Source organism: Chenopodium quinoa, unplaced genomic scaffold (genome assembly GCF_001683475.1).
Source record: "Chenopodium quinoa cultivar QQ74 unplaced genomic scaffold, ASM168347v1, whole genome shotgun sequence".
NCBI classification, from domain to species: Eukaryota; Viridiplantae; Streptophyta; class Magnoliopsida; order Caryophyllales; family Amaranthaceae; genus Chenopodium; species Chenopodium quinoa.
This window is the reverse complement of record NW_018743021.1, coordinates 2,353,891-2,379,399: the sequence shown is the minus strand read 5'-3', so window position 1 is coordinate 2,379,399 and position 25,509 is coordinate 2,353,891. Positions and strand designations below refer to the sequence as shown.

Sequence of the window (25,509 nt, the reverse complement as noted above, 5' to 3'; positions counted from 1 at the left end):
ATCATTATCTGATGATAACCAAGTGGAAACCTAACTTCCAACCCTCAACAAACCCGTTCAATCGAATGACTGTCTGGATTCGCTTTCCAGAATTACCGGTGGAATATTATGATAAATTAGCCCTATTCGAAATCGCTAAATTGGCTGGTAAGCCAATTAGGGTCGATTATGCAACTGATCGCCTCACAAGGGCCCGATATGCTAGGGTGTGTATCGATATTGATCTTACTAGTCCCTTAATTACCTCTGTTTGGGTTAGTAATGGTTGGCAAAAAATTGAGTATGAAAATATTCATGATCTTTGCTTTGTTTGTGGGATTGTAGGCCACCAAAAAGAAAAATGCAAAGAAAATTCCAAATTGGTTGACAAAGGCAAGCAACCCATTTCCCACGTGATTCATGAGCCCAACACTATTTCCACTCTGGATAAAAACCAACCATGCTTAGATAGCGGATTTCCACTTGTCAATCCATTACAACAAGCATGCCCATCCCACATGGCCCAGGTGGCCACTATCTCTAATAACCCAACTCCACAACCTTCTGAACTTTATGGTCCTTGGATGATAGTATCCAACAGAAGACTTTCCCACAAAAAACCAATTAACAAAACTCCAACTCACCAGCTTCCAAAACCAATTAACAATAAGAATAATTTACTCTCTAAAAACACCTTTAACCAAAAGTCTATCACTCTTGCTCCTTCCCAAGACAACCCCTTTCTTGTTTTAGCCAATAATGGAGCTACTGAAGAAATCTTATCCCCAGCAAAAAACATTCAAGCCGAAATTCTCTGTAAAGAGAATTCTATTCTGCAGGAAGCTAAAGAGTCTTGCGTGTTATCTTCCTTTACTGCAGCTAATTCTTCAGTTTCCTTTGGACACTTGGCAATGGATATTGAGGAACCAACCAACGCCATGGAAACCCACTCACAGTCTCTCCATCTTCCCAATTTAAACCCCTCAACTGAAATTAACTCCGACATTGATATAAACCCCCAATTAATTAACCCAAACACAAACAATATTACCTTGAAACAAAAAAATGGAACGAAATCAAAGAAACTCCCTCACTCCCCGGCGGTCGAAGCGAATTCAAGCTCGACCACCTCGCCGTCAGCGCCGGAACAACCCTCCATCCTCGACAAACCCCCTGGTGTTGCTCCCTCCCTCACCCCCTCCCCCACCGCCCAGCCGCTGCTCTCCGTCGACAGAGCTTTCCCTAGCTCCGCCGTTACAGGGGATCCAAATCCCACCTCCACCCTTCCTCCATCGTCTCACCTCCAACACCCGAACAATCCAACCCCAATTCCGACCACTCAGCTCCACCAACCTACCGAAGACAACCATCTTCACCCAGCCAAAGACCATTCAAGAAATCCAAGAAATAATCCGATCAACAACGAGTCAGAGCAGCTACCGGTCGTCCACTCCTCTTCTATGGGCATCGATAGAAACTCCTCCAACCCAGGAGAAAATATCTCTAATGCACAACACCTTGCTACAACTCAACAACCGCCTCCCCAACCACCAGACCTCACCCCCTCCGCTTCCACCGAAACTGAGATGGAGTCAAGACCGGGCTCATCTCCTCCACCTCAATCCCCTTATTCCTCCACCTCACTTGAGAAACCTAGCCACTCTGCCTCTAGCTTTCGATCCCATAGAGAAAGACGTAGAGCTTCCGGGAAACCTTATGATATTAGCTCAGACCCAAGGGGAAGTGGTGGGCCTCCGGGTCGACGTCAACTTCTTGGAAACATCTCTAACGACTCGGGAAATTCAATCCACTCTATCCCCTCTCTCAATGATCGACATTTTCCCGACACCACAAGCTCAGCAATGGGAAGACCGGAAGATGGCACTTCCACCAATTCCACCCACTGAACTCAAAGAAGAATATCTTTCACCACCCTCTTTTCCAAACTTAAATATGAAAGTCGTTTTATGGAATGTTCGAGGTGCTACTAGGAATGATTTTATTCCCCACGCTTGGGATATCATAGCTACCCATAAACCTTCAATCTTTATAATCTTAGAAGCTAAGAGTAATGGGGTTCGTGCCCTTGAGGTCAGTAGAATGCTTGGTTTTGATGGCCTTCGTTTCATCGAACCCAATGGTAGTAGGGGAGGAATCTGGCTCATGTTTAATGCTGGGGTTGAGCTAATTCTCTATAACCCTAAATCTATCAATTTCTTCCATGCCCTGTTCAAATTTAAGCCCCATAATACTGAAGTATTACTTACTGGTATCCATGCCCCCTCTAATCCTTCTGAGAGGCATAGAATGTGGAACAATCTGAAAAATGACCTACCTCCAGATGACACTCCTTGGTTGGTACTTGGTGACCTTAATGAAGTCACCTCCCCTACTGAAAAAATGGGGGGTCGAAATTTCAGAATGTCCCAATGTCAGGACCTCAACATGCTGGCAGATGCAGCGTGCCTTGTTGACCTTGGTTTCAATGGTAACCCGTATACTTGGCACAACGCTCGTGAAGGTGCTGCTATAATAAGGGAGAGGCTTGATCGAGCTATGGCAAACCCGAGTTGGCTCAATAACTTTCCAAACACTCAGGTAATTCATCTCCCTAGAACTTTTTCTGATCACAATCCAATTCTCGTTACTTTGTTTAATCGTAATTTGCCTGGTAACTACCCTTTTCGTTGCAAAATTGCATGGTTGGAACACAATTCTTTTAAACCCTACTTTGCTAATAATTGGTCCAATAATAATAATGATTTTATTAAAGGGAGAAGCGCTTTCTTAATTCTATTAAAATATGGAATTATAATGTTTTTGGTAACATCACTATAATAAAACAAAACCTAATCAAAAGGATTGATGGTATTCAACGTAGCTTATCTAATCGTTTTTCATATTTTTTGTTTCATCTTGAAAAAGATTTAATTCATCAGTTAAACTTGATTTATAACTCTGAACGCATTTCTTGGGCCAAAAAAGCCGGTATAGATTGGCGGAAACATGCGGACTGTAACACTAAATTTTTTCATATTTCTGCCAAAATAAAAAAATCTAGGGGTCGTATTCTTTGTCTTCAAGACCATACTAACAGTAGTGAGGATTGGATTTATGATCAAGATGTTTTAAAAATATGGCCAGTAGCTATTTTCAGAATATTTTTACTTCCTCCATCCCCTCCCCTGATCATTCTCTTTTAGCTAAATTTGCCTACTCTAAAGTTATTGAAGATACCTTGGCTGCAGATTTAGGTTCTCCTCCCCTACCTAAGGAAATCCACTTAAATCTCATGGATATGAACCCTATTAACTCCCCTAGTCCCGATGGCATCCAAGCCATTTTCTTCCAAAAAAATTGGGAGGAAATTGGACCTAGTATTTGTGATTTTGTCACTACTTGTTTTAATAATGGTTGTATTAATAGTAATATCAATGACTCCTACCTATGTCTCATTCCTAAAAAGGATAATCCTTCTAATATGACGGATTTCCGGCCTGTGGGCCTTTGTAACACTATTTACAATCTCATTACTAAATGTATTGCCTCTCGGTTGAAACCTTTTCAAACTCTCTCATTAGCCCCTTTCAATCTAGCTTTATCCCTAATAGGTCCATCGACGAAAATATAATCATTATTAAGGAAGTAGCCCACTTTTTTAATAAGTTTTCTAAGAAAGCTAACATCATGGCCCTTAAAATTGACCTAGCCAAAGCTTTCGATAGCATTGAATGAAGCTTCATTGAAGACACTCTTAGGGCTATTAATCTCCCTAAAAATCTGATTACTCTCATTTTAAGCTGTATTTGCACCCCTCCATCTCTGTCCTTTGGAATGGTCAAATTACTAATGCCTTCAAACCTTCCAGAGGTATTAGACAAGGTTGCCCCCTCTCTCCCTATATCTTTGTTCTTTGTCTTGATCGTCTCTCTTGTATGATTCAAGACTCGGTTAATAGCAAAAATTGGAAACCCATGAAAATAGCTAAGGATATAGAACTTTCCCACCTTTTCGATGTCGATGATGTTTTCCTTTTTGGCAAAGCTAATCTTGACAACATTTCTGTTATGATGAAAGTTCTTGATAATTTCAATAAAATTTCTGGTTTATCCATTAATATTCATAAATCTTCCATTATTTTTCCAAAAAAAATGGACTATAATATTAGAAAAGGTATTTTTGATTACTGCAACATTAAAAGTTCCTTCTCTTTTGGTAAGTACCTTGGTATAATGATTAGCCCTAACAAACTTAAGATTGGTGATTATTATGACCTTCTTGATACAACTAATTCTAGAATTAGGGGTTGGCAAAGCAAGCTTCTAAATATGGCAGGTCGCACCACCCTGATAAAACCAGTCCTCAACTCTTTTCCCATGTATGCTATGCAAACTAATGTCTTACCTATTGCCCTTACTAACCAACTTCAAAAAAACATTAAAAAGTTTCTTTGGAACCGAGTGGACAAAGCTAGGTATATTCCTAGGACTACTTGGTCAGTTGTGTGTGACCCTATCAATGGTGGGGGTCTTGGAATTAGGAACCTTAAAATTTGGAATATTTGTTTTATGGCTAAACTTGGATGGAAAATTCTCACCCAACCCGATAAACTATGGGTTAAAATTCTCACAAAAAGATACCTTAAATATACTAACTTTTTAGATTGTACTCCTAAACCCAATAATTCCACAATTTGGAAAGACATTCTTCAAGGAAGAGAAATCTTAAAAAAAGGTTTAACTATCACTATAGGAAATGGTGATGATACCTCTCTTTGGTTCCACAAATGGATAGGTGATGCCCCCTTCTATCTTAATGATAATATTCGCATTCCCGATAACAAAGGACACTGGAGAGTTTCTAATATTATTCGGGATAAGAAATGGTTCCTTTCTCCTATTGCCCACCTTCTCCCTGAGGATATTCTCTCTATCATCAAAGCTACCCCTCTCCCCACTCTCCACTCCCCTAAATATAAACTCAGATGGTCCCTTCACAAAAATGGCTCCTTTACCATAAAATCTGCCTACTTCTCTGCCTTACCTCCTCCCTCCTTCCCTAACTCTTTCCTTGCTTCTTTCTCTTGGTCTTCCATGTGGAAGATTAAAGTACCATTCAAGTATAAAATGCTACTTTGGAATATCATAAGGCAAATCCTCCCCACAGGTTCCATCCTAGCTTCTAAGATCCCCAACTTTGACCCAAAGTGTACTAGATGTAATTCTCCCAACGAGGACTTCATCCATCTCTTTAGAGATTGCCCCAACTCATCGGTTTTTTGGGCCCTTATTTTTGATAATTATGCAAAAACTGATTTCAATTATGACCAATTTTTTAACACTGACTTTGAAGGATGGATTTCTTTTAATTTTGGTATGGATAAATCTTGGAAAATCATGTTTTGCATTACTCTTTGGCATCTTTGGTCTATAAGAAATAAAATGGTTTTCGAACAAGTAATGGATTCCACTCTAACCTCTTTTAATAAGTTTCAATCAGATTATCGTATTACTCTTTCCATCTCTCAGGTTTCAAATCCCATGATTGCTTCCTCTTCAAAGAGTTCTCCTAGAGTTTGGTCTCCTCCCCAAAGAGGATACTACAAACTCAATACGGATGCTTCTTGGATCAGTTTGGGTGCTGCTGGAGCAGGTGGTTTAATTCGCTGCCAACAAGGCAAATGGCAAATTGGTTTCTCTGTTAAGATCTCTGCCTTAGGGCCTGCTTCTGCTGAATTATTTGCCATAAAGGAAGGCCTGTCTACATCTTGGGCTAGAGGAATAAGATTTCTTGAACTCGAGACGGATGCACAAGCCTTAAAGTATATGCTTGAGAACCCGCTGTACTACATTGACCACGAGCTGTCCAACTTCATCAACGATATCGTGAAATTACTACAACGAGAGTGGAGTGTCACAATTCTTCATGTCAAACGCCAATCCAATAAGCTTGCTCATGGCCTTGCTCAAATTGGAAGACTTCAGCCTGATGATGATGTTGCTTACCAGTTCTTCTCCCCTTCGGCTTTCACTAAGGTTTATATGGATGAACTTGCATACTCCTTGGCACTTACTAAAGGCCCATGACTTTTCTGCTGCAGCTCATGAGCCTCCTCTAGGTTCCCCTCTGTCTTCCCTAGTCTTTTTTATTCCTTTTTTGATCTAAAAAGTGTAGTAACAAGTTAACAACTCACATTACATATAAGTTACCAACATCCAACTGTCCAAGTACAATGACTATATGAGCGTGATTTACCTAGAGTAGAAGTAATTCCAAAAGATTCTTAAAAAGTACAAGTACATCATAGTTGATTAAGTTGAATTTATTAGCCCCTGAAAATCAGTTGATTTTTTGGGTTTAATAACGATGTATGCCTTGTTTCATAGTTGGTTGTTGGTTGATTTGATAGACTGGTTTGATTGGTCGTTTGTATTAGTTTTTTTGTTGGTTGTTTGACTTTTTATTAATTTTAAAACATGTTTGATAAGTCATTTACCTAACAAGCTCATAGTGCAGTCTAAGTAGATTTATTTAATATGCTTATTCACATGCCTAACGTTTCTATATATTCGTCATCCATGTAAAGATTGTAAACAAATGTAACCTAATCTGTGTAATTAAAAGAAAAATCTAACAAAGAGAAAGAATGAAAGTGTTGAAAATTGATGTTAAAAGTACCAAAAAAAATATGATAAATACAACCTTAGCTTTAAATAGAAACAGACATTGTATTTTGGTTTACCCCAAAAGGAAAAAATTGCAGCCATTAGCTTTTTCATTTTGGCTTAAAAGCCAGCTTTTCAGCTGGCTGAAAAAGCCATTCACCAAACACATTTATAAATTGCAGGCTTTGCAGCCATTTAAAAAAAAATGCAAATTACAGCCCAAAAGTTCATAGCAAAAAATAGTTGCCCACAAATCGATATATTTTTTGTTACGCAAAACGAGACACTTACGTAATTTTTTTTTCTATTTTCGAGCTCAATTTGGAACTTCATGGCCTAAAATGACCCTTAAAATCTTAACCAAATATTTTTCGACACGTAAACCGATGAAAAAGTTAAATCGGACTGTAACTTACAATTTATAAGAAATTTTGGGCTGCAGTTTGCAATTTTTAAAAAAAATGGCTGCAAATGGCAAATTTTCCAAAAAAAAAACATACTTTGTATTATGAGGTGAAGCCGTGAAGGGAATATATATATTTTACCACATCCTCTCATATGAGAAACTCTTTAAATTTAAAGTGTAGATGAAACATGAGCCTCTTATATAGGGTTTAAGTAACTAGTACTCCGTACTACCTATGTCAATTTATTTTAACCATTAATATTGTGAGAAGCATTAAATTACCCGTCTTGAATTCTTAAAATATATAATCTTACATACTCATATTAACTTTATCATCACTCTTGCTAAGTTTATTCACAATACTAATTGAAGTTAAGAGTTTAAGACTTACAAGCCTAGTGAGTATAATGACATAAAATTACATTTTGTGCGGTTCCCAATGCATATGTTTAACCAACTATAAATGAAACAATTCTAATAAGATCACACATTTAATTTTTTATTACATGATTAGCAACAGGCGAACATTTTTTTTTGTAGTTTCACTCAATGAATAGTGAGAAAACATAAAAGAATATAGGTAGTATATATTTATTGCCCAATTGGTTAATCGACATACAAGATGAGATGCAACATGCTAGCATCATTCAAACGAGTCATTAAGGGTTCAATGCAGAACGTTTCAGTTCACTTTAGCTCAATTTACCGATAAAGAACGGGGCCTAAGCTAGCGCTCCATATTTAAGTAGGGTAATGGCTTAATGGGAGAGTGACCTAATACGTATATTCTTAGGTGCACACTCATGCACCTAGAAATAGGTGTAACAATAGCACAAATATGAATATTAGCTTTCTTCTCCTCTATTTCTCTCCTTCATTTTTTATTTTCTCTCTCCTCTGTTTTTTAATTTTACCCCCTTTTTTTACACTTTTTTGATTAAATTTGTTTCTTATAACATGAAAGTAGTTATTAAGTATGAATTTTTTGTGCTTTAATTTCGATTGATTAAAGTTTATATGAATCTTTGAATTCACAAATTATACTCGGTTTTTTCTCCTTCCTTCTTTAATTCCTTTTTCCTCTATTTTTTTTCTATCTTTCTCGTTTTTTCAATTTAACGATTGAATTTGTTCCTTACAATATGGAACTGGTTGTTTATCTGATTTTTTGAATTCATATGAATTGAATTTCTTTTAGCTTTGATCAATTTCATTTGCGTATGAATTTCATCCGATTTTCTAGCATTTTTTTTTTATCAATGAACATAATCATGCAAAATATGAACATATGCATAGGTTCCCTTAGATGTGAACATTAGCTTTTCAGAAGGTGAACATAGGCATAAAACATATGAACATATGCATTTCAGAAAGTAACATTACAATTCAAAATATAAACGTAAGCATTGGTTTTTCTTAAAGTGAATATAACCATTTAAAAGGTGAACATATGCGTAAAAAAATATGAACATATGCATTTAAAAAAGAGAACATATGCATAAACAGACTTAATGAGAATATTTATGAACAACAAATATTTACTATGAATATATACATTATGAACATATAAAATATTATTATGAATATAAATGAATATAAGGCATTTAATTGTGAACAAAAAAACTTGAAGAAATAAAAAATAATATCCGTAGCATCCCTCTTAGTAACAGGCTGCCTGAGGACACCAGATTTTGGTGGCCGACTGAGAATGGTGTTTACACTACCAAATCGGGGTATTGGTTGGGAAGGTTGGGGCATGTAAGAGGATGGGAGCTGCAGTTCGGGGCTGATCATGAGGCTGTCTGGAAGTTGGTGTGGAGTGTTAAAGGACCTCCTAAGCTCTGCCAATTCTTGTGGCGTGCTTGCTCTGGTTCCCTTGCAACCTTGGAGAGGCTCAGGGAAAGACATGTGAGAGATAATGGAGTTTGTGAGCTATGCAATGCAGCACCAGAAACAATTTGTCATGCTATTTTCGATTGCCCAAATGTCAGACTGATTTGGGAACCATCTCCTCATTATAACATCTTGCTTGATGCACCGAAGACTTCGTTTAAGGAGCTTTTTCTTTGGATGAACTCTAAACTGAACAAGGAGGAGCTACTGTCAGTTTGTGCCCTTGCGTGGGCTGCTTGGTCATATCGTAACTCGGTTGTGTTTAACAATCCATGGAAGTGTGTGATGAGTGGTGCTGTGGGATACTTGAAGCTAGTTGGTGATTATAAAAAATACAACGAGGCAGTGGGGTGTGCTCGTGCTAGCATTCAGAGCTCTCCGAGTAGTTGGCAGGCTCCTGCAGATGGGATAAAGATTAATGTTGATGCTTGATGAGTGACATTTATGTCACTCTTAGGGGTAGTATTTAGGTCTTTTTCCTCTTATTTTTCTTAGGTTTTTCCACCTCATTATCCTCTTATGGCTTCTTTTTGTGTTGATGAAAAGTAATGCTTATTTTGATAATCTTTATGCATTATTTTATCATCCCCATGCTCTCGTGAACTTTGGTATCTTCTGCAGGTTCCGTGACGGTCCTATGCACGGTGGGAGGCCCCTTGGCCAAGTATGGAAGCCATGGACAAAGGCAAGAGGAGCAAAAGGGAAGGAGAGGAAGCAAGAAAAGGAAGTGCAAGAGGAGGTGTGGCCGAACCTCTGAAAGGTCCGGTCGAACCTTGGTGTGGTCAAACTTTTGAAAAGTTTGACCGAACCTCCAGGGTGCAGTGAAGGCAGTGTCAAACCAGTTTTCAGCAATTTTGCAGGAGAGGTCGAACCTCAAAATTTCGACCAAACAAGGATCAGGGAGGTTCGACCGAACCTACACAGGGTTCGACCGAACCTACCCTGAGTCCGACCGAACCTACCCAGAGTTCGGTCGGACCTTTTCCCGATCTCAGCCAATTTTGTACGGACTATTTAAGGTCCTTTTGAGATCGTTTAAAAGAGAAGGAGAAGGAGGACAGTAGCCTAGTTTTCAGAAACCTCTCTTAGTTTGAAACATTCCTTAGGATTAATTTAGCTTAGTTTTCATCAAATCAAATCATTGTATTAGTGAAATTCAAGAATTATTCTCAAAGTTTGGCAATTTGTATTCAACATTTGAAGCTTCAATTAGTAATTTCTCCAACCTTCTTCCTTTTAATTTCAGATTTTATTTGGTATTTGCATGTTATTTAAATCTTCTTAGTTCTTGGTAATTTGTTATTGGATGATAGTTATTTCAATTGTTAACCACTTTTCCCCAATTATTGAAGTATTTAGAACCCTAATTCTTGATTGCATGTTGATAAACATGAGTTGTGAGTAGTTTTCTTGCTAGGGGTTGGGTGAAGCTCGACCTTTTGGGTTAACTATGCAAATGTGGGAGAAGCATTGATGTTTGTATTGCAATTAAATTGATTATATGAGATTGCTTGTTAGTTCCTCATGATAGGTTTAGCTACCCTTGACTAAGGAGCTTGATAGTATGATATGCCTAATTTGACATGGAAGTGTAAATTGAGTACGTCATTACTTATTGTAATTTGATTATGTATCATCTATTGCTAAACTAATGAGGAATCTAAGTTTAGTAGTGTGAGTTGTTTTCTAATTGCATGAGGTTGATTTTACATATAGTCCTTGCTATATCTTGTCTATTTTACTCCCCGTTTGCCTATTTGCCTTGGTTGAGTGGATCTCATTCCCTAGTATCTTTAATTCATTGATTTAGAACCATAGTTTGTTTGTCTTCTTGACGAACCCCAATTCACCAATTGACTTCGAGTTAGCTTAAGTGTAAAGATCTTTGGCAATCATATCCTGTTCCTTGTGGACCGAACTCTTACTTGTCATTATGCTTGGTTTGTAAGGTGTTTGTCAATAAATGTGTTTGATTGAGTGTGGAATGTACGACCGTTCTAACTCCCATCAAAATGGCGCCGTTGCCGGGGAACGGTGTTGTTGATAGCTAATTGATTACTTGAGTCTAGTTCACCATAAAAAAAAAATTCAAAAAGATTGTCTCTTTTTGGCTACACTTGTAGCCTTGGTACTAATTGCGTTTGTTGAGAGTGTATGCGCAGAACTCATAATAGGATCTTGGTACCTTACGATCCCGAGATTGAGCAAACTTATAGAAGGAGAAAAAGAGCCGGTTCTAGGCCGTTTACTACTCCCCCAGCTAGAGAGACCAATTTTGAGGAGGATCGAGATCAAATGGGTGACGCGGAACCACCACCTCAAAGACCTTTAAAGGAGTTGGGAACTCCGGGAGCTTATAGAGCTTCAAGCGGCATTGCTCCACCCGTTACTCAAGCCAATGACTTCGAGATTCGGCCCGCAATGATTAATTTGATTGAAAGGAGGCAATATAGTGGAGCAAAACATGAGAGCCCTCTTGCACACTTGAACGAGTTCGAAAAATATTGTAACACGATCAAGGTAAATGGGGTAACTCAAGAGTTTGTGAGACTAAAGTTGTTTCCTTTTTCTTTGATAGGAAGAGCTCTTGAATGGCTTGAGAAGAAGGTGAGGCCTAACTCCTTGAGAACTTGGGACGAGGTCACCACGGCTTTCTTAGGAAGATTCTATTCCCAAAAGAAGACGGCCGAGGCAAGAGCTTTGATCCAAGGTTTCCGTCAAAAATCTAGTGAAACCATTTATGAAGCATGGGAACGATACAAGGAATATCAAAGGGAGTGCCCTCATCATGGAATTGCGTCATATCAAGTGCTTCAAATTTTCTATGGGGGCTTGAGCCCACAAGGAAAGACTAGCTTGGATGCAGGAGCGGGTGGCCCGATTATGAACAAGACGGAGGAGCAAGTCATAGAGATAATTGAGGATGTGGTGAGGCACCACATGGATTGGCAAGAAGGAGAGAGAGATTCTCTAAACAAGGGAGGAAATGCGGTTTACTCCGTTGATCACCTTAATGCCATCAACAATTTGACCTCCCAAATCGCCAACCTTGGAAAGGAGATGACGTCCATTAAGGCAAAACTAGAGACCTCTAGTTCAACACAAGAGCATCCCTCCCAATCTAAGGGGAGAGGTATGAATTCTAACTCTTCTCCCTCTACTTCTAATAACATGCCTCATGGATGTTTGTTTTGTGAAAATTGTGGGTCTTATGACCATGATACCTCTTCTTGTAATTATGATTTCCAACCCCAACCCCAATACGAAGATGGTAATGAAAATGAAAATGAACAAGTCAATGCCTTGTCTTATGATAATAGACATAGGAATGACAATCAAAGATACTTACCACCAAATAGAAGAGAACAAGGGGAGAATTCCTATAACCAAAGAGGAAATGATTACGATTACCATAATCAAAATCAATGGGGAAGTAGGAACCAAAGGGACCAAAATCCCCAAGGTAACTACAACCAACAAGGTGGTTATGGTAACCATAATCATAATAATCAAGGAAACTATGGGAATCAAGGGCAATTTCACCAAGGGGGAAACTCTAATAATCGGAATAATTGGAACAACAATAATAATAGAGTTTCTTCTAATCAAAATACGTCCAATTCGAATGCTAGAGGTAATAGGGCTTCCCAAGACAACCACTATGCACAAGCACCACATAGTAGGTCTAGCTTGGAGGAAATGATGGAAAATCAAACTAAAATGTTCAATTCTTTCATGGCCTCAAGTGAAAAGAAATTTAGTGAAGTAATGACCCATAACAAAATGCTTGAAACACAAATTTCTCAATTGGCCAATGCTTTAAAAGAGGGAGCTAGCACTTCTAAACTTCCACCCCAAGGACTTGACCCCAAGAAACTGGTGAATGCTATATCAACTAGGAGTGGGAAAGTGTTGGAAGAGAGTGTCCCTAAGGAAAACAATGAGAAAGTGAACATGAGTGAGCCTCCCTTTAAAAGTGATTTTGAACAAGAGAGAGAGCAAAACCATGAGAATGAAAAGGAGAAAGAATGTGAGAAAGAAAAAGAATTTGAGAAAGAGAGAAGAGAAAAAGAGAGTGAAAAAGAAACCAAACAATTGCAAAGACTTCCATATCCCCATAAATTTGTGAGACACAAATTAGATGTGCAATTCAGAAAATTCTTTGAAACACTGAAGCAAATTCACCTTTCAATCCCTTTTACCGATGCTATCAAGCAAATGCCTAACTATGCTAGGTTTTTAAAATATATTTTGAGTGGAAGGAAAAAGTGTGATGTGGTGGAAACGGTGAATCTCACCGAGAATTGTAGTGCTATTATCATGAATAAGATGCCACCAAAGTTAAAAGATCCCGGTAACTTTTCTATCCCATGTGCAATATACAAGATGCAAATTGATAATGTTTTGTGTGACCTAGGGGCTAGTGTTAGCCTAATGCCATACTCGGTATACCAAAGACTTGGGATAGGGGAACTTCTACCCACCAACATCACCCTACAATTGGCCGATCGCTCTATTAAATTCCCAAAGGGTAAGGTAGAGGATGTTCCTCTAAGGGTGGGGAAGTTTGTAATCCCGGTGGATTTTGTTGTGTTAGAGATGGATGAAGATGTTAACATTCCAATAATTCTAGGAAGACCTTTTCTTGCTACTTCGGGTGCTTTAATAGATGTTCAAAGTGCTAAAATTTCACTAAAGGTAGGAGATGAGGTGATAGAATTTGATTTGAATGAGAGCATGAAATATCCAAGCTCTAGTCTTGATAATTGCATGATGATTGATACTATTGATTCTATTGTAACTTCTATGCATGAGCACTTGCTCACTACTAACGATGCCCTTAATTTGGCTCATGTTTAATGCTGGGGTTGAGCTAATTCTCTATAACCCTAAATCTATCAATTTCTTCCATGCCCTGTTCAAATTTAAGCCCAATAATACTGAAGTATTACTTACTGGTATCCATGCCCCCTCTAATCCTTCTGAGAGGCATAGAAAGTGGAACAATCTGAAAAATGACCTACCTCCAGATGACACTCCTTGGTTGGTACTTGGTGACCTTAATGAAGTCACCTCCCCTACTGAAAAAATGGGGGGTCGAAATTTCAGAATGTCCCAATGTCAGGACCTCAACATGCTGGCAGATGCAGCGTGCCTTGTTGACCTTGGTTTCAATGGTAACCCGTATACTTGGCACAACGCTCGTGAAGGTGCTGCTATAATAAGGGAGAGGCTTGATCGAGCTATGGCAAACCCGAGTTGGCTCAATAACTTTCCAAACACTCAGGTAATTCATCTCCCTAGAACTTTTTCTGATCACAATCCAATTCTCGTTACTTTGTTTAATCGTAATTTGCCTGGTAACTACCCTTTTCGTTGCAAAATTGCATGGTTGGAACACAATTCTTTTAAACCCTACTTTGCTAATAATTGGTCCAATAATAATAATGATTTTATTAAAGGGAGAAGCGCTTTCTTAATTCTATTAAAATATGGAATTATAATGTTTTTGGTAACATCACTATAATAAAACAAAACCTAATCAAAAGGATTGATGGTATTCAACGTAGCTTATCTAATCGCTTTTCATATTTTTTGTTTCATCTTGAAAAAGATTTAATTCATCAGTTAAACTTGATTTATAACTCTGAACGCATTTCTTGGGCCAAAAAAGCCGGTATAGATTGGCGGAAACATGCGGACTGTAACACTAAATTTTTTCATATTTCTGCCAAAATAAAAAAATCTAGGGGTCGTATTCTTTGTCTTCAAGACCATACTAACAGTAGTGAGGATTGGATTTATGATCAAGATGTTTTAAAAATATGGCCAGTAGCTATTTTCAGAATATTTTTACTTCCTCCATCCCCTCCCCTGATCATTCTCTTTTAGCTAAATTTGCCTACTCTAAAGTTATTGAAGATACCTTGGCTGCAGATTTAGGTTCTCCTCCCCTACCTAAGGAAATCCACTTAAATCTCATGGATATGAACCCTATTAACTCCCCTAGTCCCGATGGCATCCAAGCCATTTTCTTCCAAAAAAATTGGGAGGAAATTGGACCTAGTATTTGTGATTTTGTCACTACTTGTTTTAATAATGGTTGTATTAATAGTAATATCAATGACTCCTACCTATGTCTCATTCCTAAAAAGGATAATCCTTCTAATATGACGGATTTCCGGCCTGTGGGCCTTTGTAACACTATTTACAATCTCATTACTAAATGTATTGCCTCTCGGTTGAAACCTTTTCAAACTCTCTCATTAGCCCCTTTCAATCTAGCTTTATCCCTAATAGGTCCATCGACGAAAATATAATCATTATTAAGGAAGTAGCCCACTTTTTTAATAAGTTTTCTAAGAAAGCTAACATCATGGCCCTTAAAATTGACCTAGCCAAAGCTTTCGATAGCATTGAATGAAGCTTCATTGAAGACACTCTTAGGGCTATTAATCTCCCTAAAAATCTGATTACTCTCATTTTAAGCTGTATTTGCACCCCTCCATCTCTGTCCTTTGGAATGGTCAAATTACTAATGCCTTCAAACCTTCCAGAGGTATTAGACAAGGTTGCCCCCTCTCTCCCTATATCTTTGTTCTTTGTCTTGATCGTCTCTCTTGTATGATTCAAGACTCGGTTAATAGCAAAAATTGGAAACCCATGAAAATAGCTAAGGATATAGAACTTTCCCACCTTTTCGATGTCGATGATGTTTTCCTTTTTGGCAAAGCTAATCTTGACAACATTTCTGTTATGATGAAAGTTCTTGATAATTTCAATAAAATTTCTGGTTTATCCATTAATATTCATAAATCTTCCATTATTTTTCCAAAAAAAATGGACTATAATATTAGAAAAGGTATTTTTGATTACTGCAACATTAAAAGTTCCTTCTCTTTTGGTAAGTACCTTGGTATAATGATTAGCCCTAACAAACTTAAGATTGGTGATTATTATGACCTTCTTGATACAACTAATTCTAGAATTAGGGGTTGGCAAAGCAAGCTTCTAAATATGGCAGGTCGCACCACCCTGATAAAACCAGTCCTCAACTCTTTTCCCATGTATGTTATGCAAACTAATGTCTTACCTATTGCCCTTACTAACCAACTTCAAAAAAACATTAAAAAGTTTCTTTGGAACCGAGTGGACAAAGCTAGGTATATTCCTAGGACTACTTGGTCAGTTGTGTGTGACCCTATCAATGGTGGGGGTCTTGGAATTAGGAACCTTAAAATTTGGAATATTTGTTTTATGGCTAAACTTGGATGGAAAATTCTCACCCAACCCGATAAACTATGGGTTAAAATTCTCACAAAAAGATACCTTAAATATACTAACTTTTTAGATTGTACTCCTAAACCCAATAATTCCACAATTTGGAAAGACATTCTTCAAGGAAGAGAAATCTTAAAAAAAGGTTTAACTATCACTATAGGAAATGGTGATGATACCTCTCTTTGGTTCCACAAATGGATAGGTGATGCCCCCTTCTATCTTAATGATAATATTCGCATTCCCGATAACAAAGGACACTGGAGAGTTTCTAATATTATTCGGGATAAGAAATGGTTCCTTTCTCCTATTGCCCACCTTCTCCCTGAGGATATTCTCTCTATCATCAAAGCTACCCCTCTCCCCACTCTCCACTCCCCTAAAGATAAACTCAGATGGTCCCTTCACAAAAATGGCTCCTTTACCATAAAATCTGCCTACTTCTCTGCCTTACCTCCTCCCTCCTTCCCTAACTCTTTCCTTGCTTCTTTCTCTTGGTCTTCCATGTGGAAGATTAAAGTACCATTCAAGTATAAAATGCTACTTTGGAATATCATAAGGCAAATCCTCCCCACAGGTTCCATCCTAGCTTCTAAGATCCCCAACTTTGACCCAAAGTGTACTAGATGTAATTCTCCCAACGAGGACTTCATCCATCTCTTTAGAGATTGCCCCAACTCATCGGTTTTTTGGGCCCTTATTTTTGATAATTATGCAAAAACTGATTTCAATTATGACCAATTTTTTAACACTGACTTTGAAGGATGGATTTCTTTTAATTTTGGTATGGATAAATCTTGGAAAATCATGTTTTGCATTACTCTTTGGCATCTTTGGTCTATAAGAAATAAAATGGTTTTCGAACAAGTAATGGATTCCACTCTAACCTCTTTTAATAAGTTTCAATCAGATTATCGTATTACTCTTTCCATCTCTCAGGTTTCAAATCCCATGATTGCTTCCTCTTCAAAGAGTTCTCCTAGAGTTTGGTCTCCTCCCCAAAGAGGATACTACAAACTCAATACGGATGCTTCTTGGATCAGTTTGGGTGCTGCTGGAGCAGGTGGTTTAATTCGCTGCCAACAAGGCAAATGGCAAATTGGTTTCTCTGTTAAGATCTCTGCCTTAGGGCCTGCTTCTGCTGAATTATTTGCCATAAAGGAAGGCCTGTCTACATCTTGGGCTAGAGGAATAAGATTTCTTGAACTCGAGACGGATGCACAAGCCTTAAAGTATATGCTTGAGAACCCGCTGTACTACATTGACCACGAGCTGTCCAACTTCATCAACGATATCGTGAAATTACTACAACGAGAGTGGAGTGTCACAATTCTTCATGTCAAACGCCAATCCAATAAGCTTGCTCATGGCCTTGCTCAAATTGGAAGACTTCAGCCTGATGATGATGTTGCTTACCAGTTCTTCTCCCCTTCGGCTTTCACTAAGGTTTATATGGATGAACTTGCATACTCCTTGGCACTTACTAAAGGCCCATGACTTTTCTGCTGCAGCTCATGAGCCTCCTCTAGGTTCCCCTCTGTCTTCCCTAGTCTTTTTTATTCCTTTTTTGATCTAACAAGTGTAGTAACAAGTTAACAACTCACATTACATATAAGTTACCAACATCCAACTGTCCAAGTACAATGACTATATGAGCGTGATTTACCTAGAGTAGAAGTAATTCCAAAAGATTCTTAAAAAGTACAAGTACATCATAGTTGATTAAGTTGAATTTATTAGCCCCTGAAAATCAGTTGATTTTTTGGGTTTAATAACGATGTATGCCTTGTTTCATAGTTGGTTGTTGGTTGATTTGATAGACTGGTTTGATTGGCCGTTTGTATTAGTTTTTTTGTTGGTTGTTTGACTTTTTATTAATTTTAAAACATGTTTGATAAGTCATTTACCTAACAAGCTCATAGTGCAGTCTAAGTAGATTTATTTAATATGCTTATTCACATGCCTAACGTTTCTATATATTCGTCATCCATGTAAAGATTGTAAACAAATGTAACCTAATCTGTGTAATTAAAAGAAAAATCTAACAAAGAGAAAGAATGAAAGTGTTGAAAATTGATGTTAAAAGTACCAAAAAAAATATGATAAATACAACCTTAGCTTTAAATAGAAACAGACATTGTATTTTGGTTTACCCCAAAAGGAAAAAATTGCAGCCATTAGCTTTTTCATTTTGGCTTAAAAGCCAGCTTTTCAGCTGGCTGAAAAAGCCATTCACCAAACACATTTATAAATTGCAGGCTTTGCAGCCATTTAAAAAAAAATGCAAATTACAGCCCAAAAGTTCATAGCAAAAAATAGTTGCCCACAAATCGATATATTTTTTGTTACGCAAAACGAGACACTTACGTAATTTTTTTTTCTATTTTCGAGCTCAATTTGGAACTTCATGGCCTAAAATGACCCTTAAAATCTTAACCAAATATTTTTCGACACGTAAACCGATGAAAAAGTTAAATCGGACTGTAACTTACAATTTATAAGAAATTTTGGGCTGCAGTTTGCAATTTTTAAAAAAAATGGCTGCAAATGGCAAATTTTCCAAAAAAAAAAACATACTTTGTATTATGAGGTGAAGCCGTGAAGGGAATATATATATTTTACCACATCCTCTCATATGAGAAACTCTTTAAATTTAAAGTGTAGATGAAACATGAGCCTCTTATATAGGGTTTAAGTAACTAGTACTCCGTACTACCTATGTCAATTTATTTTAACCATTAATATTGTGAGAAGCATTAAATTACCCGTCTTGAATTCTTAAAATATATAATCTTACATACTCATATTAACTTTATCATCACTCTTGCTAAGTTTATTCACAATACTAATTGAAGTTAAGAGTTTAAGACTTACAAGCCTAGTGAGTATAATGACATAAAATTACATTTTGTGCGGTTCCCAATGCATATGTTTAACCAACTATAAATGAAACAATTCTAATAAGATCACACATTTAATTTTTTATTACATGATTAGCAACAGGCGAACATTTTTTTTTGTAGTTTCACTCAATGAATAGTGAGAAAACATAAAAGAATATAGGTAGTATATATTTATTGCCCAATTGGTTAATCGACATACAAGATGAGATGCAACATGCTAGCATCATTCAAACGAGTCATTAAGGGTTCAATGCAGAACGTTTCAGTTCACTTTAGCTCAATTTACCGATAAAGAACGGGGCCTAAGCTAGCGCTCCATATTTAAGTAGGGTAATGGCTTAATGGGAGAGTGACCTAATACGTATATTCTTAGGTGCACACTCATGCACCTAGAAATAGGTGTAACAATAGCACAAATATGAATATTAGCTTTCTTCTCCTCTATTTCTCTCCTTCATTTTTTATTTTCTCTCTCCTCTGTTTTTTAATTTTACCCCCTTTTTTACACTTTTTTGATTAAATTTGTTTCTTATAACATGAAAGTAGTTATTAAGTATGAATTTTTTGTGCTTTAATTTCGATTGATTAAAGTTTATATGAATCTTTGAATTCACAAATTATACTCGGTTTTTTCTCCTTCCTTCTTTAATTCCTTTTTCCTCTATTTTTTTTCTATCTTTCTCGTTTTTTCAATTTAACGATTGAATTTGTTCCTTACAATATGGAACTGGTTGTTTATCTGATTTTTTGAATTCATATGAATTGAATTTCTTTTAGCTTTGATCAATTTCATTTGCGTATGAATTTCATCCGATTTTCTAGCATTTTTTTTTATCAATGAACATAATCATGCAAAATATGAACATATGCATAGGTTCCCTTAGATGTGAACATTAGCTTTTCAGAAGGTGAACATAGGCATAAAACATATGAACATATGCATTTCAGAAAGTAACATTACAATTCAAAATATAAACGTAAGCATTGGTTTTTCTTAAAGTGAATATAACCATTTAAAAGGTGAACATATGCGTAAAAAAATATGAACATATGCATTTAAAAAAGAGAACATATGCATAAACAGACTTAATGAGAATATTTATGAACAACAAATATTTACTATGAATATATACATTATGAACATATAAAATATTATTATGAATATAAATGAATATAAGGCATTTAATTGTGAACAAAAAAACTTGAAGAAATAAAAAATAATATCCGTAGCATCCCTCTTAGTAACAGGCTGCCTGAGGACACCAGATTTTGGTGGCCGACTGAGAATGGTGTTTACACTACCAAATCGGGGTATTGGTTGGGAAGGTTGGGGCATGTAAGAGGATGGGAGCTGCAGTTCGGGGCTGATCATGAGGCTGTCTGGAAGTTGGTGTGGAGTGTTAAAGGACCTCCTAAGCTCTGCCAATTCTTGTGGCGTGCTTGCTCTGGTTCCCTTGCAACCTTGGAGAGGCTCAGGGAAAGACATGTGAGAGATAATGGAGTTTGTGAGCTATGCAATGCAGCACCAGAAACAATTTGTCATGCTATTTTCGATTGCCCAAATGTCAGACTGATTTGGGAACCATCTCCTCATTATAACATCTTGCTTGATGCACCGAAGACTTCGTTTAAGGAGCTTTTTCTTTGGATGAACTCTAAACTGAACAAGGAGGAGCTACTGTCAGTTTGTGCCCTTGCGTGGGCTGCTTGGTCATATCGTAACTCGGTTGTGTTTAACAATCCATGGAAGTGTGTGATGAGTGGTGCTGTGGGATACTTGAAGCTAGTTGGTGATTATAAAAAATACAACGAGGCAGTGGGGTGTGCTCGTGCTAGCATTCAGAGCTCTCCGAGTAGTTGGCAGGCTCCTGCAGATGGGATAAAGATTAATGTTGATGCTTGATGAGTGACATTTATGTCACTCTTAGGGGTAGTATTTAGGTCTTTTTCCTCTTATTTTTCTTAGGTTTTTCCACCTCATTATCCTCTTATGGCTTCTTTTTGTGTTGATGAAAAGTAATGCTTATTTTGATAATCTTTATGCATTATTTTATCATCCCCATGCTCTCGTGAACTTTGGTATCTTCTGCAGGTTCCGTGACGGTCCTATGCACGGTGGGAGGCCCCTTGGCCAAGTATGGAAGCCATGGACAAAGGCAAGAGGAGCAAAAGGGAAGGAGAGGAAGCAAGAAAAGGAAGTGCAAGAGGAGGTGTGGCCGAACCTCTGAAAGGTCCGGTCGAACCTTGGTGTGGTCAAACTTTTGAAAAGTTTGACCGAACCTCCAGGGTGCAGTGAAGGCAGTGTCAAACCAGTTTTCAGCAATTTTGCAGGAGAGGTCGAACCTCAAAATTTCGACCAAACAAGGATCAGGGAGGTTCGACCGAACCTACACAGGGTTCGACCGAACCTACCCTGAGTCCGACCGAACCTACCCAGAGTTCGGTCGGACCTTTTCCCGATCTCAGCCAATTTTGTACGGACTATTTAAGGTCCTTTTGAGATCGTTTAAAAGAGAAGGAGAAGGAGGACAGTAGCCTAGTTTTCAGAAACCTCTCTTAGTTTGAAACATTCCTTAGGATTAATTTAGCTTAGTTTTCATCAAATCAAATCATTGTATTAGTGAAATTCAAGAATTATTCTCAAAGTTTGGCAATTTGTATTCAACATTTGAAGCTTCAATTAGTAATTTCTCCAACCTTCTTCCTTTTAATTTCAGATTTTATTTGGTATTTGCATGTTATTTAAATCTTCTTAGTTCTTGGTAATTTGTTATTGGATGATAGTTATTTCAATTGTTAACCACTTTTCCCCAATTATTGAAGTATTTAGAACCCTAATTCTTGATTGCATGTTGATAAACATGAGTTGTGAGTAGTTTTCTTGCTAGGGGTTGGGTGAAGCTCGACCTTTTGGGTTAACTATGCAAATGTGGGAGAAGCATTGATGTTTGTATTGCAATTAAATTGATTATATGAGATTGCTTGTTAGTTCCTCATGATAGGTTTAGCTACCCTTGACTAAGGAGCTTGATAGTATGATATGCCTAATTTGACATGGAAGTGTAAATTGAGTACGTCATTACTTATTGTAATTTGATTATGTATCATCTATTGCTAAACTAATGAGGAATCTAAGTTTAGTAGTGTGAGTTGTTTTCTAATTGCATGAGGTTGATTTTACATATAGTCCTTGCTATATCTTGTCTATTTTACTCCCCGTTTGCCTATTTGCCTTGGTTGAGTGGATCTCATTCCCTAGTATCTTTAATTCATTGATTTAGAACCATAGTTTGTTTGTCTTCTTGACGAACCCCAATTCACCAATTGACTTCGAGTTAGCTTAAGTGTAAAGATCTTTGGCAATCATATCCTGTTCCTTGTGGACCGAACTCTTACTTGTCATTATGCTTGGTTTGTAAGGTGTTTGTCAATAAATGTGTTTGATTGAGTGTGGAATGTACGACCGTTCTAACGCCCATCAAAATGGCGCCGTTGCCGGGGAACGGTGTTGTTGATAGCTAATTGATTACTTGAGTCTAGTTCACCATAAAAAAAAAATTCAAAAAGATTGTCTCTTTTTGGCTACACTTGTAGCCTTGGTACTAATTGCGTTTGTTGAGAGTGTATGCGCAGAACTCATAATAGGATCTTGGTACCTTACGATCCCGAGATTGAGCAAACTTATAGAAGGAGAAAAAGAGCCGGTTCTAGGCCGTTTACTACTCCCCCAGCTAGAGAGACCAATTTTGAGGAGGATCGAGATCAAATGGGTGACGCGGAACCACCACCTCAAAGACCTTTAAAGGAGTTGGGAACTCCGGGAGCTTATAGAGCTTCAAGCGGCATTGCTCCACCCGTTACTCAAGCCAATGACTTCGAGATTCGGCCCGCAATGATTAATTTGATTGAAAGGAGGCAATATAGTGGAGCAAAACATGAGAGCCCTCTTGCACACTTGAACGAGTTCGAAAAATATTGTAACACGATCAAGGTAAATGGGGTAACTCAAGAGTTTGTGAGACTAAAGTTGTTTCCTTTTTCTTTGATAGGAAGAGCTCTTGAATGGCTTGAGAAGAAGGTGAGGCCTAACTCCTTGAGAACTTGGGACGAGGTCACCACGGCTTTCTTAGGAAGATTCTATTCCCAAAAGAAGACGGCCGAGGCAAGAGCTTTGATCCAAGGTTTCCGTCAAAAATCTAGTGAAACCATTTATGAAGCATGGGAACGATACAAGGAATATCAAAGGGAGTGCCCTCATCATGGAATTGCGTCATATCAAGTGCTTCAAATTTTCTATGGGGGCTTGAGCCCACAAGGAAAGACTAGCTTGGATGCAGGAGCGGGTGGCCCGATTATGAACAAGACGGAGGAGCAAGTCATAGAGATAATTGAGGATGTGGTGAGGCACCACATGGATTGGCAAGAAGGAGAGAGAGATTCTCTAAACAAGGGAGGAAATGCGGTTTACTCCGTTGATCACCTTAATGCCATCAACAATTTGACCTCCCAAATCGCCAACCTTGGAAAGGAGATGACGTCCATTAAGGCAAAACTAGAGACCTCTAGTTCAACACAAGAGCATCCCTCCCAATCTAAGGGGAGAGGTATGAATTCTAACTCTTCTCCCTCTACTTCTAATAACATGCCTCATGGATGTTTGTTTTGTGAAAATTGTGGGTCTTATGACCATGATACCTCTTCTTGTAATTATGATTTCCAACCCCAACCCCAATACGAAGATGGTAATGAAAATGAAAATGAACAAGTCAATGCCTTGTCTTATGATAATAGACATAGGAATGACAATCAAAGATACTTACCACCAAATAGAAGAGAACAAGGGGAGAATTCCTATAACCAAAGAGGAAATGATTACGATTACCATAATCAAAATCAATGGGGAAGTAGGAACCAAAGGGACCAAAATCCCCAAGGTAACTACAACCAACAAGGTGGTTATGGTAACCATAATCATAATAATCAAGGAAACTATGGGAATCAAGGGCAATTTCACCAAGGGGGAAACTCTAATAATCAGAACAATTGGAACAACAATAATAATAGAGTTTCTTCTAATCAAAATACGTCCAATTCGAATGCTAGAGGTAATAGGGCTTCCCAAGACAACCACTATGCACAAGCACCACATAGTAGGTCTAGCTTGGAGGAAATGATGGAAAATCAAACTAAAATGTTCAATTCTTTCATGGCCTCAAGTGAAAAGAAATTTAGTGAAGTAATGACCCATAACAAAATGCTTGAAACACAAATTTCTCAATTGGCCAATGCTTTAAAAGAGGGAGCTAGCACTTCTAAACTTCCACCCCAAGGACTTGACCCCAAGAAACTGGTGAATGCTATATCAACTAGGAGTGGGAAAGTGTTGGAAGAGAGTGTCCCTAAGGAAAACAATGAGAAAGTGAACATGAGTGAGCCTCCCTTTAAAAGTGATTTTGAACAAGAGAGAGAGCAAAACCATGAGAATGAAAAGGAGAAAGAATGTGAGAAAGAAAAAGAATTTGAGAAAGAGAGAAGAGAAAAAGAGAGTGAAAAAGAAACCAAACAATTGCAAAGACTTCCATATCCCCATAAATTTGTGAGACACAAATTAGATGTGCAATTCAGAAAATTCTTTGAAACACTGAAGCAAATTCACCTTTCAATCCCTTTTACCGATGCTATCAAGCAAATGCCTAACTATGCTAGGTTTTTAAAATATATTTTGAGTGGAAGGAAAAAGTGTGATGTGGTGGAAACGGTGAATCTCACCGAGAATTGTAGTGCTATTATCATGAATAAGATGCCACCAAAGTTAAAAGATCCCGGTAACTTTTCTATCCCATGTGCAATATACAAGATGCAAATTGATAATGTTTTGTGTGACCTAGGGGCTAGTGTTAGCCTAATGCCATACTCGGTATACCAAAGACTTGGGATAGGGGAACTTCTACCCACCAACATCACCCTACAATTGGCCGATCGCTCTATTAAATTCCCAAAGGGTAAGGTAGAGGATGTTCCTCTAAGGGTGGGGAAGTTTGTAATCCCGGTGGATTTTGTTGTGTTAGAGATGGATGAAGATGTTAACATTCCAATAATTCTAGGAAGACCTTTTCTTGCTACTTCGGGTGCTTTAATAGATGTTCAAAGTGCTAAAATTTCACTAAAGGTAGGAGATGAGGTGATAGAATTTGATTTGAATGAGAGCATGAAATATCCAAGCTCTAGTCTTGATAATTGCATGATGATTGATACTATTGATTCTATTGTAACTTCTATGCATGAGCACTTGCTCACTACTAACGATGCCCTTAATTTGGCTCATGTTTAATGCTGGGGTTGAGCTAATTCTCTATAACCCTAAATCTATCAATTTCTTCCATGC

The 25,509-nt window shown here is 37.8% G+C and overlaps 1 protein-coding gene across 2 annotated transcripts; it reads left to right on the top strand.

The window, feature by feature from the left end:
• Positions 1 to 338: 338 nt before the first annotated feature.
• On the top strand, positions 339 to 17,837 carry LOC110730268. Of its 2 annotated transcripts, XM_021910057.1 has the most exons (3): positions 339 to 2,157; positions 13,811 to 14,230; positions 17,161 to 17,837. In XM_021910057.1, the coding sequence occupies exons 1-3, from the start codon at positions 1,045 to 1,047 to the stop codon at positions 17,716 to 17,718; spliced, it is 2,091 nt and encodes a 696-aa protein (XP_021765749.1). In that variant the 5' UTR covers positions 339 to 1,044; the 3' UTR covers positions 17,719 to 17,837. The 2 variants fall into 2 exon arrangements, with proteins under 2 accessions (XP_021765749.1, XP_021765748.1); XM_021910056.1 differs by lacking the exons at positions 13,811 to 14,230; positions 17,161 to 17,837 and adding an exon at positions 5,508 to 6,096 and having other exon boundaries at positions 339 to 2,577.
• Positions 17,838 to 25,509: the final 7,672 nt, after the last annotated feature.

Bases quoted from the DNA above. Each gene is read 5' to 3' on its own strand.
- LOC110730268 (XM_021910057.1), top strand. From the start codon at position 1,045: ATGGAACGAAATCAAAGAAACTCCCTCACTCCCCGGCGGTCGAAGCGA. The intron at 2,158-13,810 runs GTTGAGCTAATT...TTTAATGCTGGG, and splicing joins GGCTCATGTTTAATGCTGGG to GTTGAGCTAATTCTCTATAA. The intron at 14,231-17,160 runs GTAATTCATCTC...TCCATCTCTCAG, and splicing joins ATAACTTTCCAAACACTCAG to GTTTCAAATCCCATGATTGC.